Source organism: Leguminivora glycinivorella, chromosome 25, assembly GCF_023078275.1.
Source record: "Leguminivora glycinivorella isolate SPB_JAAS2020 chromosome 25, LegGlyc_1.1, whole genome shotgun sequence".
NCBI lineage: Eukaryota > Metazoa > Arthropoda > Insecta > Lepidoptera > Tortricidae > Leguminivora > Leguminivora glycinivorella.
Window position 1 is genome coordinate 4751111 of NC_062995.1, and position 16456 is coordinate 4767566.

The 16456-nt window shown below is 38.4% G+C and overlaps 1 protein-coding gene across 1 annotated transcript in view; it reads right to left on the minus strand.

The window, feature by feature from the left end:
• The window catches only part of LOC125239508, a 35817-nt gene that overhangs the window by 13027 nt on the left and 6334 nt on the right, over positions 1-16456 (minus strand). Inside the window, exons 10-24 of the mRNA XM_048147121.1 lie at positions 16430-16435; positions 15109-15215; positions 13599-13670; positions 12946-13067; positions 12636-12646; positions 12497-12517; positions 12356-12382; positions 11496-11504; positions 7784-7864; positions 6507-6687; positions 4400-4485; positions 3482-3487; positions 3345-3350; positions 1929-2032; positions 286-348 (exon numbers count right to left, since the gene is read on the minus strand). Of these exons, the coding sequence (XP_048003078.1) occupies positions 286-348; positions 1929-2032; positions 3345-3350; positions 3482-3487; positions 4400-4485; positions 6507-6687; positions 7784-7864; positions 11496-11504; positions 12356-12382; positions 12497-12517; positions 12636-12646; positions 12946-13067; positions 13599-13670; positions 15109-15215; positions 16430-16435 (902 nt within the window). The remainder of the gene's footprint in view (positions 1-285; positions 349-1928; positions 2033-3344; positions 3351-3481; positions 3488-4399; positions 4486-6506; positions 6688-7783; positions 7865-11495; positions 11505-12355; positions 12383-12496; positions 12518-12635; positions 12647-12945; positions 13068-13598; positions 13671-15108; positions 15216-16429; positions 16436-16456) is intronic.

Here is a 16456-nt window from a genome sequence, read left to right on the forward strand (position 1 = left end):
GGTACGCTTTTTTCTCAGACTTTATCTGTCTAGATGGAGTTATATTTATGTCTTTGGTTATACCTACCATATAATGTTTCTGCTCGAGTATTTATGGTTTTTTTTTGTTAAATATAAACATATTTGGGCCATTTTTTTCAAAGTTGTCCACCCCACTTTTTTTGTAACATGGGTATTTTTACGCGACTCATACTCAGTGGAAGTCGAGTGGAAAACACATAAAAATTTCCAAATCCAATAAAAAAGTGGGGTGGACAATTTTGAAAAAAATGGTCCATAAATTACCTCATAAGACGGGGCTTCTGCTTTATCTCCTTTCTTTTCTACAGGCACCCCGTTAACGCGTACCTGAAGAAGAAAATAAAATAATTAGTAAGTACCTAATAATTACATTAATTGCCAGAAAAAATAATGGAATGAAAAATATCATCAGTCCTCATGTAACCGACTCCTGCATGCTCTACAAAACCTATTTTTAATCCCCGACGCAAAAACGAAGGGGTGTTATAAGTTTGACGTGTCTGTCTGTCTGTCTGTGTGTGTGTGTGTGTATGTCTGTGGCATCGTAGCTCCCGAACGGATGAACCGATTTAGATTTAGTTTTTTGTACGGGAGTGTACTTAGACTTCTTAACCATGTTTCATGAAAATCGGTCCACTATGTCGGGGCAAGCGCGGATCCAGCTTCGTGCCCAGGGGGGGGGGTCACGTGGTAAAGGCCCAGGCCCCCCGGAGGGGGGTCACGTGGTCTATTTGTATGGCCAGTCTAGGCTCCATGGGGGGGTCATGACCCCCATGACCCCCCCCTGGATCCGCGCATGTGTCGGGGGTTTTTTCTAATTTTTAATTATATCACGACCGGTCTCGCCTAGGGGATAGTAACCCTGCCTGCTACGCTGATAGTCCCGGGTTCAAACTCCCGTAAAAGCATTTATTTGTATGATGACTTGATGAGCACAGACATTTGTTTCTGAATCGTGAGTGTATTGTATAATTAATATACATCGTTGCCTGAGTATCCACAACAAAAGCCTTCTTGATGTTATGTAAAGGTTAGTCTTGTAAGAATATCCTATCCTTGTAACGCCCACCAAATAACATTTTTGCTAGGGAATTTTTATCCTAATTGTTGTTGGAATTGAGTTGAGTTTCATTTGTTTGTAAAATATTAGAAACAAGAGAAATGCTACCTTATTTGTTTACATGAAAGTTAAAATTCCATTGAATCCCAATGTACATCTGAATGCACGTTTGGCGGCAAGAGGCTATAGTATTTATTTATTTTATTTCAACTACAAATAAAATGTGGCATTCTACTGAGATATGGCCAGACGGAAGGCCCAGGTACCGATAGATCGCGATCCCGAAAGAATTAAGCGACTGTCATCAGATCGCACATGATAGGATCGCTCCTATGAATGGCGGAGTCTAGCGTCGGAGGCCAAGGTCCAATTCGGGTCGCTGAACCATCGCCGTAAGTAAGTAATTTTAACTACTAACACTCTTAACTAACCATCGGTAGACTACACCTACCAGCACACCTACTCGCAATGTACACCTGCTGGCACTCCAGATGGCGCTGAACACCGCCTCGCAATTGTGGCCGCGTTCAGGTGTTTTAGAAGGGTCGTAAGGTCGTATTTTTAAGTGGTCGTACAGTTGCGTTCGTGGCCCACAAACTGGTCTCGCCGGAAGATCAGCGCAGGGGTCAGCGTTTTTGCTGAGGCGGGACCATTTCGTGGCAAACCCGAGTTACATTTATTTTTTAAATCTCATCACTTATTAGAATTTATATAATACTTATGTGTATAATTGTGTTTACCATTGAATAAATTATTGAATCTGAATCTGATGCGCTTGTAATAAGGATTACAAATGTACAGTTATCAGTGTTGCCGATGGTACAAAGTCTATAGTTTTATTTGATACCTCCGCCACTTCAGGATTCTTTCCTTCAGCCGGTGTGAACGTGATCGTTTCCTCGACAGCCTCATCTGCTTTCGCAGTCTTCTTCTGTTTCTCCACGGTCACGTCTGAAAATTAAACACGTTAACGCTTAAATGCATAGTGACTATTGATAACTTGTCAAAATTCAAATTTGAACAAATCATTATCAAGGTCATGCATTTAAGGGTTAAGGGTAGGTTTTTATGTTTTTCCTATTCAGAAAATGTGGACAAACGATACACGACTTAAGACTTTATTACGACTACGACTTACGACTTAATTAAGACATAATTAAGACTTTATGGGAACCGATAGAGACCCGTCGAATTTGTTTTGGTTTAGAGCTTAAGTACTTACGGACGTGAACTGCCACTACACAATAGGGCATTTTCGCGAGAAGAATCACCAAAAATATTTATTCTAAGTTGGTAAATTTCATGTTATTCCAACTCAGAATTATGAGCCCTTTCGATCCAGGACAAAAAACTAGAGACAAAAACAAAAAAAATGGTCCCAAAATGTTTTATTATTTTGCAAACTTTCCTCTTTGTAACCATACAAAGTGTTTAAAAATGGTAACGAAGTGGAAAAATTAAATTTGGGAGGCTCTTTTTTCCTCCTAGTAGAACGGAAAGGGCCATGATTCTGAGTAGGAAAAACATTAAATTTGACTATTTTAGAAAAAAAAGTTTTTGAATCTTTTTTCGCGAAAATATCTACTGGGCATTATATCGTTTGACATCATAAAAGTAGGAATTTTTTATTTATTTTAGTCGGTTTGATTTCGATTAAGAATCGAAGCAAGTAATTGTTAGAAAATCATTGAATGCAAAGTTACTGACTTTTAAAAATAATTTTAAGTCTTCTCTCAGCAAAATTCCCTGTGTTCCATACTTTGGGACTTCATGTCCCATATTCTTGGGACGCCCTGTATATTTACCTATTAAATACCCTGTCTACGATATTAAAGATACCTTACTTCCCTTTCATGTGCCATATTCTTGGGACGCCCTGTATATTTATCTATTTAATACCCTGTCTACGATATTAAAGGTACCTTTTACTTCCCTTTCATGTCCCATATTCTTGGGACGCCCTGTATATTTATCTATTTAATACCCTGTCTACGATATTAAAGGTACCTTTTACTTCCCTTTCATGTCCCATATTCTTGGGACGCCCTGTATATTTATCTATTTAATACCCTGTCTACGATATTAAAGGTACCTTTTACTTCCCTTTCATGTCCCATATTCTTGGGACGCCCTGTATATTTATCAATTCAATACCCTGTCTACGATATGAAAGGTACCTTACTTCCTTTTCATGTCCCATATCCTTGGGACGCCCTGTATATTTATCTATTTTGTGGTTACAATAAATCTAAGTTTCTTTTACCTTTAGCTGAAATAAAAAATAATAAGGTATTAGTTGCACATAAAAAGTAGTAAGGATATATTTGTTGAACTTATCTCAATTATTTACGTTTCCGATATTTTTATTTAATAACGTAGCCAACGTAGGTAGGTACTTACAATCGTCTGTAAAGTGAACAAACAGTTTGTTAAAATTCAATAAAGGAAAATAAATTCATGTATGATTTTGAAATAAATTGCGCCCTAGTCAGTGACGCTGACTGGTTGAAAAAGCCGATAATTTTAGGAGAAAATTGAAAAACAAATTTTCTACGTACAGTCAACCAATTGGAACCCTAGGCCATTCTACAACCATGTCAAAATGACAAGCAGTAAGAGATCTCTTACAATCTGATTTATAACGTCCCTACGACATAGTTCTACAGTGGCTACAATTGGTTGGTTGTCTGTCCAAGCACCTTCTTAATGCGATTATTAAATGAGAATCATTGCACAGATTCTACTAGTAGGTACGATCAGTCAAGAAAGTGGTTTACCACTTTTCGATTCTATTTTTTAACACAAGGGCGAAACCACTTTTTTGGCTGACGGTATATCTTTAGGCCTGATTTAGACGGCGCGCGAACTCGCATGCGAGTTTAATTACATTGCGGGCTGTTGAGGTTACATACAATTTTGCACAGCCATCCAACACCGCAATGTAATGAAACTCATATGCAAGTTCTCGTACCGTCTAAATGGGCCCTTAACCTGCAACGTAACTTTAACTGGCCACTTTATGCTTGCAATTTTATAACCTATCTACGTAGATAGTGATAGTGACAGGGTGGCTAGCCGAATGGCACAATCGCTCACGAAACGCTCACGAAACGAAGCGCTAGTAGATATCTATCTCTATCGCGCTTGCGTATTGGCGCGACAGAGCCAGCGGCGTATCGCTTTCGTTTGGCGTCGGAGAAATGCCATTCGGCTACGGGGCCTGGTGTCTTAAGTATCCTCGTTGTTAATTAATAAAATTGGAAGCATTTACCAGGCAGGTCGATAAATTAACCATAAAATATATCGTAAGTAACTCACTGTCTATAACGGCGACAGGTAGGTTATGCGGTTTGCCGGCTAGATCGAACTCTCCCATGTACACACAAGAATCTGTGTCTGCGAACCTAGAACCAAAGATAATAAGAAACCGTGAGTTCAAATCTCATCCAAGGCAGGGGCGGCTCACTCTGCGATCCTTTCGCCGCGCTACAAGTACATGCCTGCGGCCGCGAGTTCGCGGCCCATTCAGTGGCGACGACCTTCGCGCGGCGCAATAGAATTCAATGTCGTCTGCACGCGTGCGGTCCGTTTGTTATTGTAGGTAAGAATTTAGAATGGCGGCGTTTTGTGAACATCAAAGGAGTGAGCCTTCTGTACTATTATATATTCTGTGTCGAGGGCTGCCAGTTAACGATAAATACCTAAATCACCTAAGGTTTGCCGACGACATCGTCCTGCTCTCAGAACGTTTTACGGACCTGGAATATATGATACACACTCTACAGGCTGCTAGTAGAGAGACAGGGCTAGAAATAAATCTCAGCAAATCAAGATTAATGACTAATAGTACGGAAAAACCACTGTATATCGATGATACAAAAATGGAGTACGTTAAAGACTACATATATCTCGGAAAACAAGGGCGAAACAAATAACCATATGGCCAGGACCGCAAGGAAAACGTGCTAGCGGAAAACCATACACGCGATGGTCGGACGAGATAGTTAAGGTGGCAGGAAAAAACTGGATACAAAAAGCCCAAGACAGATCCAACTGGCTTACTCTGGAGGAGGCCTTCACCCGAGAAGGGGTTCTTGCAAACAAATGACGTATGGAACTATATTTGACATAATTAATTATATGTAATAAATTAGTAATTATAATTATAATAGACCGAATTTAAATGAAATTAATATAATCAAATCTTTAAGAATTATTGACGTTGTAAGAATGCAAGAAATAAAAGGCTTTTTTATTTTTTATTTTATTTTATTTATATTCTGTGTCCAAGGCAGAAAAGTAAGACTGATTTAGCTTCATACTTCTTATTTATTATGAGCCTATTGTGTCCCACTGCTGGGCAAAGGCCTCCTCCCTCTTTTTCCATTCCTCTCGGTTTTGTGCGACAACTGACCAGTCTCTCAAAAAGGAGTCTAAGTTATCCCGCCATCGCCGACGAGGTCTGCCGGATCCTCGATTTGTCTCGAGGGGCTCCCACTGCGTACTAACTTCTTACTGCGTTATACTTCTTGTTTTTAATAAATAAATAAATAGAGGTAAATAAGCTTAGTTATTGTGACGTGGACTAGACGCCCTGCCGGCGTATTATGCTTCCAATTTTATCACTTATCCACGTGGATAAAGTATCCGTCACGCTTTGGCAAGTATGTCAGTGTGAGAGTGACAGATGTCTTATCCACGTGGATAAGTGATAAAATTGGAAGCATGATACGCCGGCTGCTAGATTTTTCTTTTGATCCTGTTACCCCTGGGGTGTAGGGCTCGATTCCATATTCTCCATTGACTCCGGTCTTTGGCAGTATGGGTAACCTCCTCCCACTCCCCTATTGTCAAAGATCTGCCCAACATGCTATTTTCAGGACATCATTTTGTGTTCCAGCAGGATTCTGCACCTGCACACTAAGCCAAGACCACTCAAGCCTGGTTTGAGCGTCAAAACCGAACCCCATCCCTAACACCCTTTTTTTTTATGGGATAGGAGGCAAACGAGCAGACAGGTCGCCTGATGGTAAGCGATCACCGCCGCCCATGGACACCCGAAACACCAGAGGTGTTGGAGGTGCGTTGCCGGCCTTTAAGATGGGTGTACGCTCTTGAAGATTTGAAGGTCGTATCGGTCCGGAAATACCGCAGGCGACAATTCATTCCACAGTTTAGCTGTGCGGGGCAGGAAGTTTCTGGAGAAACGCACAGTTGAGGACTGCCAGCCATCTCAATGATGGCGATGGAAATATTGTCGCGTAGGGCGATGGCGGAAAGAAGCGGTAGGAATTAATCATTTCGTCAGCTCTTGTTGTACATACAGACCGAGTAACCTCCTCCCACCCCATCCCTAACACCCTAAGCTCTTGCTGGACAGACCGACGCCAAGTCCATTTAGGTGATTTATACCTGCTAGACGTACCCTTTGAAGTCGAAAGTGATCTTCTTATCTGCAACCACGACTTTAGCAGCGTCGGCGGCAGCGTCGTTACATTTGACACCCTTGAGCGTACAGCCTTCGCATTCGAATGTTTTCTCTTCTTTACACTCTCCCGCTAGTGTGCAGGATGCCACGTAGGCCTCTACTTTGACGCCTGTGGCCGCTGGAAGGAAGAAAATGTATTATTTTATTGACCTTATCAATATATGTGATAACTATAGAGGAATAAGTAAGGGAAGAATTGACACTCCATACATCAGTAAATACAAGTTATTTGTAGTGACATCTAGCGACATACACGCGTCAATCACGCGTCAACTAGCGTAAATTATCAGTACTACCACTTATCAATAGATGTCGCGACGAATAAAAAGTCTAATGCTCAAAAATTTTTAGCTAATATTACAATAGTATTAATCAGTACTCTGTTTTCAATTCATTCTGCTTGTAATACAGGGTGGGGCCTGTAACAAGAGCAAAAAATCAAACTGTAGGCTACACTCCTTAAACTGACCAACATTTGTTCAGTGACTTTTAAAAATTATGAAGTCTTTAAATTTTTAATTTTTCATACAAAATAAATATTAGCTTCAATGTACGCCATTATTGTTGTCATTGACGTTGTCTGTCACACTTTAGACTTAACAGAATTCGCAATACATTACCTCTTAGAAAAAACTTTCAAGGGTGATAAAATTCAAAATACAAGTTATTTTTAAAAGTCGCTGAACAAATGTTGATCAGTATAACGAGAATAGCCTACAGTTTAATTTTTTGCTTTTGTTACAGGCCCCACTCTGTATAAGTTGGAAACTGTTTTAATATTACATTTTTGGCAGACGCAACACTGTTGGCCCCTAGTGTCAAGTAGTGGTACTGATAATTTACCTTATTTGACGCGTGATTGACGCTAGATGTCACTATTAGATAATTTTTACTTAAAATTGAAATTTTATTTTATCTATACAAATTAATTCGGCCCGCAACGTAATGCAAACACACTCGCGTTAAACGCTCGTTGACAGTTGTCATTGATTATCATCGCAACCACGTTTGCAGTACATTGCCGCTGGGAAATTTTTCAAAAATTCTCTATGGGGTGAAAATTAAGAGTAACTCAAAAACACCTCTTAATTAATGATAACAATATTGAATTATATGCCTGGTTTCATTTATCGCCCTTATTACGTTTTCGCGCTGTATTTCAATAGACGTTAAGGCCAATGATGATGATGATAGTAATGTACTATTTCCCGTACCATCACCACCACCGCCGCCACTGCCACCACCGCCGCCACCACCGCCGCCGCCACCGCCACCTTCTTCGTGTTTGCCGCCATCTGCAAACACACCCAAAAATAATTGTAAGGTCAATACGTGTGTCATATGGAGCGGAGAAGTGTGTCGTATGTCCCCGAGTATAAAAGGCTACTTAGACTCTTTTTTTTTTTTTTTTTTTTCTTTCTTTATTAAGGAAAACAAACAGCATTATATAATACATTGTAAATCGTACATTTAGGTGGATCATAAGCCAATGAAGTTTTCACTAATAGGTAACACTTATGTGTAAAAGTATGCACAAAGTTATAAATTTAAGCTAGTGTAACATAAGTTACTTTAGTACAAAACGTTACAAAATTATTATTTTTTGATACAAATGCATGCAAAAACTTAATTATAAAGTATTTCTAATCGTGTTTACATAACTATGCCGGCTGATGCGTACCATCCACCGCTAGAAATTAAGCTTGCGATACCGCGAGGACATCCGCCTCCTCCAGAGCAGACATCTTCAGTTAATGACTCGTTGAAGCCTGAATTTAATTATAGAAAAGCAGACTTTCAGCAACTTTACGCAAGCCTGTCGAGTATTGACTGGCGTGCTGTGATGGAATTGGATGATGTGGATAAGGCTACGGAAGTATTTTACTCAAAATTAGAGGAGTGCATTTCTTCATGTGTGCCTTTGAGAAAGCAAAATGGGCATAAACCTGGCAAATACAACTATCCTCCATGGTTTACTCCCATAATAATTAAAACAATCCAAGACAAATACTTTCACTTAAAGAAATACAAAGAATTGGGGTTAGAATTCAACAAAGAACTTTATAAGTACTATAGGGAATGCGCCAAAAGTCGTATCAATGTAGCTTACGAGGAATATATTCGTAACATTGAACGTAATATTAGCGAAAACCCTGCAAAGTTTTGGGATTTTGTCAAAAGTAAACGCAAAGATGGACGTCAATGTTGCGAATATCACTACAAAGATGAGACTTTCAAGGGACAAGCGGCTGCCGATGCGTTTGCTGAGTATTTTAGCTCCGTGTTCTTAAAGAAAAAACCTCTGTTGGACGCAGTGGCAGCAGCAGGTAGTTCTGGTGCTGATGCGACGCTAGTGACTATTGACAGCGTTAGTGCATCGGAGATAAGGCAGGTGGTTCGCGGCCTCAAACCACGCTCTGCTCCGGGACCGGACGGCATTCCACCATACTTAGCCAAAGACTGCATAACATCCTTCGAGAAACCACTTCAGCACATATACAATTTGGCTCTGCAGCGAGCTAAATATCCCGAGTGCTGGAAGGTGTCATGTGTCACCCCTGTTCCAAAGGGCAAAGCTGAGTCAGATATAACACAGTACAGGCCTATAGCTGTGATGTCAGTTTTTGGTAAAATATTTGAAACTGTAATAGCGTCTCGTATCAATCAGCAAATAGGCTTGAATCTCGATCAAGCCCAACATGGATTTCGTGCTGGTAGGTCTACGACCACAAATCAGGTCTGCTTTGTAGACTATGCGGCAGCAGCAATGGATCGCCGCAACCAAGTTGATGTAGCGTATTTTGATTTTCAAAAAGCGTTCGACTTGGTTGACAACGATTTGTTGCTGCGAAAATTCGCGAAGTTAGGGTTCACACCTAAACTCCTTCACTTTTTCGCTGATTATCTTCATAACCGCAGACAGTATGTTAAACTTGCAGGGTGTCAGTCGAAGCCATACTATACGCTATCGGGAGTGAGCCAAGGCAGTACACTGGGGCCCACTCAATTTCTGATAATGATAGATGATCTACCTAAAGTTGTAAGTTTTGCTGCTTGCCTTTTGTACGCGGATGACCTTAAGCTCTGCATGGAGGTTAGTTCTATGACCGACTGCAATATGCTGCAGCATGATATTGATGCCGTGGCCGAGTGGAGCGATATTAACAATTTACATTTTAATATAACCAAATGCAAGGTCATGACGTACTCCAGGAATAAGTCACCCATCCATTATACCTATAGTCTCCAAGGTGTCCAGTTAGAAAGAGTAGATGAAATTCGTGACCTGGGGCTGACCTTGGATGCTCATCTGAACTTCAGGCAGCACATTATTAACATATGTAAAAGTGCTTCTAAGACCCTAGGCTTTATCATTAGGATGAGTTCTCAATTTAGAAATGTGAAAATAGCTGTAATATTGTACAACGCATATGTCCGTAGTAAGCTTGAATTCGGTTCGGTGGCATGGGATCCCTGCGAGTGCAAATATATTGTTATGATTGAAAAATTACAAAGAAAGTTCGCACGTTATTTGTACAGCAGGTCCTACGGCTACTACCCGTATCTTTACCCTTCTCGTTTCGTTTCGGGGATGGTAGGCCTCCATTCTCTAGAACTGAGAAGAAAGCTACTTTTGTTGATACATTACCATGGTATTGTGCACAACAAAGTTAATAATTCATCCGTGCTGGAACGTATGAGTTTGCACGTGCCGGTAATGCGGACGGTGTCGGATGAGGTGAGTGCGCTGCCGCCGCGGCGCCGCCGTCGCCTGTTCGCCTGGTTGCGCGCGCGCACCCGTCAAGCCGACAATGCGCCCACGCCGCGGGCTCTAGCCCTATTCAATGTGATGGCTATCGAGGGTCACGATATTGATGTATTTGCGGACAATGTTGGTGAATTTTGCAGAAAATGTCTTTTGTTTTTAAACATATTTTGTTTTGATTAATTTATTTTATTGATTTCATTGTATCTTTTGGCATTTTATTTTTAATCTAATTACTATCAATATACGCTTAAATATTTTGGTGACATTGTTGTTTATGAACAAGATTTTATAGGATTTTATGTTAATTTGAATGTTTATTTTATTTTGTACTGTTTCTTTATTTATTTATTTTTCTTATGTGTGGTTAGTATTTTAGTTATTAATTCTTTAACTCTCATGTAAACGTTTTGGTGTTTAACTGTAAGTTTATATTGAAATAAAATAAATGAAATGAAAACTAGTATACTTTTGATGAAAGATATCGGTATGGCTATACATAGTATTATGGGTGGAGCAGGCTCTTATAGTAAAACGATTTGTTGAGTAATTATTCCTACATGGCTTTACAGCAAAGGTATTTTTGGAGCGAGTACGCAGACCGGAGCATTTAAGAGATATGTTACTTAATAGATATGGAGAATCAACAATATTATTGATAATTTTATAAAGTAAGATCTGGTCACTGTGTTCTCTACGTTTCTGCAAGGGTACAATATCGTTGAATGTAACATTCTTAAATTTAGTTTTCAGACGATTTATGAATTTCTTTTGAATGCGTTCAATTGAGTTAATATAACAATGATATTGTGGGTTCCACGTCGTAGATACATATTCTAATTGAGACCGTACAAGTGTTTTATATAAAATTTTAAGAGTATTACAGTTTTTAAAATCACTTCCTTGTCTAAATATGAATGAAATTGTTAAATTAAACCGGGACTTACAGAACACACTGCCTGTGACCACAAACGTAATGTTATAGGTACCTAGATATTTTTCTGGCAGGAACGTCAAGTTGTTAGTGCTTGACAAAATAAAAACATCGACAATCCTTTTATCGATAAATAGTCTTACTTAAGGTTAATAATTACCCCTAATAATAATCTCTAAACTCATGAATAATCATGTAAGTAGTATAGGTATAGTTCAGTAAATACCTGCTGCATCTGTAAACATCAAACATTTTTGAGAATTGTATATTAATCTATAATTATTACGTGGCTATATAGTCTACCTCAGTCCCCTCTGTTCTAGTTACAGTTCTCTACATATGTACCTACCATAGACAACATCCTTATCTTAGATTGAAGGTACACAACTATAACCATCTATTTGTACATAATTCTAAAACGGTTAACTTTCAGGGTTTTCATGAAAGTCATAGATAACCTAACCTAGGTTCGTTAGGTTTATTTTACGGCAATCCTGAAAAGTTACGCGTTTTTACGTAAAACCAAATTATGACTAACGAAAATGTGAACAAACGATACACGACTTAAGACTTTATTACGACTACGACTTACGACTTAATTACGACATAATTAAGACTTTATGGGAACCGATAGAGACCCGTAGAATTTGTTTTGGTTTAGAGCTTAAGTACTTATAGACGTGAACTGTCACTACACAATAGGGTATTTTCGCGAGAAGAATCGCCAAAAATATTTTTTCTAAGTTGGTAAATTTCATGTTATTCCAACTCAGAATCACGGCCCCTTTCGATCTAGGAAAAAAAATAAGACACAAAAAAATGATCCCAAAATTTTCTATTATTTTGCATACTTTCCACTTTGTAATCTCTGTATAAAGTGTTTGAAAATTGGTAATGAAGTGTAAAAATAAAATTGTGGACGCTTTTTTCCGCCTAGTAGGATCAAAAGGGCTCGTGTAGGAAAAACATTAAACTTACCCATTTTAGGTTTTAGGTTATTGTAGTTAGGTTTAAAAAGTTATTGTATCTTTTTTCGCGAAAATGCCCAATAGGATAATTTAAAAAAAGCAGAAGGTAAATACAAACCATGTTCAGATTTATGTGTATCGTCATCTGAATATCAAACAAAAAACGATTATTTAATATTTAATTAATAAAAAAATAATATAAAATAATACACTTCATATCATGCGTAAATTTGGACAAGCAAAAGACACAAGAACATACCCAAACTAGATCCTCCGCCACCTGAAATTGAACACAAAAAAGATAAAATTGGACACAAACATAATGCTTTAGACATACGATTTTTTCTGGCAAAAATACAACGACATAATATATGTGATGATTGTGATATTCGACCTACCGGCATCTCCCCTGAAAAAAATAGCCATATCAACATAGGTATAAAGTTTTATAATTTATAACCTCACTTAATGTTAAATTAAAACTATCTCACAAGATAAATAGGATAATGATTAAAAAAAATATTTTTATGACAGGTATAATAATTATGTCAAGCCCTTTCCGTTACAAAAAAAAGCGGATAGTAAAAAAATAAGCGACAATATTTGCATTTTTTTTAATTTCACGCCTTTTTCTTATGGCAAACTTATTTGACCGGCTATATGTTCAGTTCAAGGTATTTCTAGAAAAAGTTCTTAGACAATACTGACCATGAGACTTCCATAATATTCTTCGTGATGGTTTCCTCTCCGCAAGCAAACCTGGCTTGGTATGTACCAGCATACGCCTCAAGGAACGGACCTATGTGGATGTTTATAGTATTCTGGTTCACCTGTGGATGCAAAATATTAGGTAAGTTAAATCATAGAGGAATGAACAAGGAAAGAGTTGTAACTCCATACATCAGTAAATGCGAGTTTCTTGTAGTGACATCTAGCGTCATCCACGCGTCAATCACGCGTCAACTAGCGTAAATTATCAATACAGCGGGCCGATTTTTGAGTCTCACGCGTTCGAATTCAGAAAATTGTCACTGAAAATAATAGGCAAGTCACCGTTTTCTATCCGGTATTTTAGTGACAGTGAGACTCAAAAATCGGCCCCCTGCTACTTGTCAGATGTTGCGATGAACAAAAAGTCTAATGCTCTAATGCTCAACAGCTGAATAATATTACAATAGTATTAAACAGTAATTATTCCTTTTTCAATTCCTTCTGCTTGTAATATACCTACTTTTACCTTACTTATTCCTCTTAAGCTACGGTGCCTTCTTTCCCTTTTGTCTGCAAGTGCCACGGAGGTCTCATCGGCAAACTTGCGACTATTTCCTAAGCACTTACGCCACTCTTCAAGTTCAACTTACTTGGAACATGGCTTGGCTGGGTGAACCTGATCTTCTTGCGGATTGCTCCAAGTTGATCCCATTGACGATGACCTGAACATAATAAAGAGGAGTGAGTTATGTTGCCAGCAGTGCTCAAGAAGGGCGCAGAGTACTAGGCTCGTCACTCATCACCTAAGGTATTGCAGGTGCCTATAGGCTACGCAGTCAGCTTACCATAAGGCGGTGTTTGCCTCCGATGTCATTCTAATCAGGGGGCCGACTTTTGAATCTCTGCCATTCGATTTCGTGAAATTCGTTCAATAATATCTCCACTAAGTAAGTACTAGCGATTCTACTAACAGAATCGAAAACGAGTAGCCATTACCACTAGTTTTAAAATTACTAGCCGTTCTTTTTCAAAAATAGCATTACGTCGTTTTCCACAGACATTCGAACGGCGAATTCGTGCGTTTGAAATTCAAAAATCGATCCCCTGATGTCAAATTTGTGAGGTTAAAGTAGTATCGCTGCTTATTAGACGACCGGTCTGGCGCAGTCGGTAGTGACCCTACCTGCTACGCCGCGGTCCCGGGTTCGAATCCCGGTAAGGGCATTTATTTGTGTGATGAGCACAGATATTTGTTCCTGAGTCATGGATGTTTTCTATGTATATAAGTATTTATATATTATATATATCGTTGTCTGAGTACCCACAACACAAGCCTTCTTGAGCTTACCGTGGGCCTCAGTCAATCTGTGTAAGAATGTCCTATAATATTTATTATTTATTTATTTATTCTACCGCCAGAGTGAAGCACTAGCACAAATCGTAAAATTGGTGATTAAATTGATATTGACGCTAATTTATTTCCACATGTCAAAACAAATAACAGGAAACAGGAAATGGTAAAGGTCGTCACAGACTAGTTCAGAAATCTAATTAATTTTTTTAATAACTCGATAACAGTAAAAGTTAAGACATTACTTTCTTAGAGAAAATAATTGTATTTGATCTAAACATGTTGTTTATAACCAATGATCGGAACTATGGGAGCAAAACTTTAACAAAACTTGCAAAATGGACATTTTAGAGTACTCACAGCCATGAAAATATTAATATCCTTGTAGTAATGTATTAGAAATCTTGTATTCAGGTATAGAATCAAATTTAATACGTCAACCGGGGTGACTTTAGGAAATTTTGGGTTTACTTTGATGGTATTTGAACGGCTTTAAAATTAACATTATTCATTATTTAACTGAAACTGTTCATATAACTAGTTAGATCAAGAAATGTTCTTGTAAATGTACCATAGGAAATCTCGAATTTAGTTACAGTATGACTTTAAAACTAAATTTTCAAAGTAGCCCCTGCGTTCTAAAGTCACCCCAGTTGACCGTACTAATCTGAAAATAATAATCTTGGTCTTATTTTAAATTTATGTCAGCTCTAAGGTTTTGTTAAAGTGTTGCTCCCATAGTTCTGATCACGGTTTAAAACCACCGTGTATTTGCCCTATTTCTTGACACCCTGTATACGCTGTTTTACCTCTCTGACGTCACAGCTGTCATTGTCTGCCTCAAACATGATTTCTTGATCCAAACTGTCATCTTCTTTAGGTGCCGGGATTTTCACAACCTCAGGAATTTTTATAGCTAAACAAAACATTATGATTAATATACGAGCCAAGAATTTTTGAAGATTTACATTAAGGAACAGAGGGACAAATCTCGACTGGGGGGCAAATGTAACTGGTCAATTTTTTCATGTTTTACAATGTTTGCATTATTAAATATAGTGTCCACCATATAGGTAGGCGTGTTCAGTGTATACACATGTAGAACTCAACACCATTGTGTAATAATGAAATAAGATAATAGTTATTTGTTATACAAGGGGGCAAAGTTGTATTTTAACGCCGAGTGTGGAATTGAAAAACGAGCAAGTGAAAGGATTTTATAGAATAGAATCCTGAACTTACGAGTTTTTTAACACACGAGAAGTAAAATACATTTGCACCCGAGTGTAACACAAAACTTTTCCCCTCACTACAGCGAGGAAACTACAACGCAAGAAATGCGTTTATCACTGCTTCCAGTAGTTCCACAGGTGGTAAATCATCTTTATTACTAGATTCACCTACTTTTATCAATTTTAAAGCAGTTAATTTGACTTTATTCAAGGTCAAATTACTTTACCCACTTACACTAAACTATAACTAATTAATACATGCATAATGGAAAACATGGATCAGTTACAATGTCCCTCAGTAAAAATTTGCCCCGCTCTATGTACCTTATTTGATATTAGCGTACAGTTCATGGTCACATCATTACGTTACAGTACATTACGTCAGACTCCGGGAAAGAAGGGCTTACATGATGTAAGGTAACGTTTTAACCGTTTCATTACATTTACGGCATTATTGTCGGGCAAAAAAGAGTAAATAGAAATGAATAGGGGGCAGCACCGTCTATGTAAACCGTTTTGCATGTCTTTTCCTGATAATGGCGCTGTCGTGAGTATTACTTATTCTGTGGCGTTGTGTCAGTGGTGTTTGGAATCAAATGACTGGTGCATTGCAGGCTTAGGTATGCAATGTATTATGAAATTCCATTACATTCCACACTCTGCTCACCAGATTTAGTACTTCTCGACCTAATTTGAATTACATTATGACAACATTTCATTGCAAGTTTGAGAAAAAATATGTACCTATTTAATTTATCTCACCCCCATTCGTGCCTTTTCTTCCCATTTGTTCATAACCCAACTCTCCGCGAACCCTACTCACCCCAAACTACAGTATTGCCGCAGTGTGTGTTTAATTCAAATATTTTCAAATCAAAAGTAAAATAAAACTACTTACCGGAAGCTACAAATTATTAAAATGATT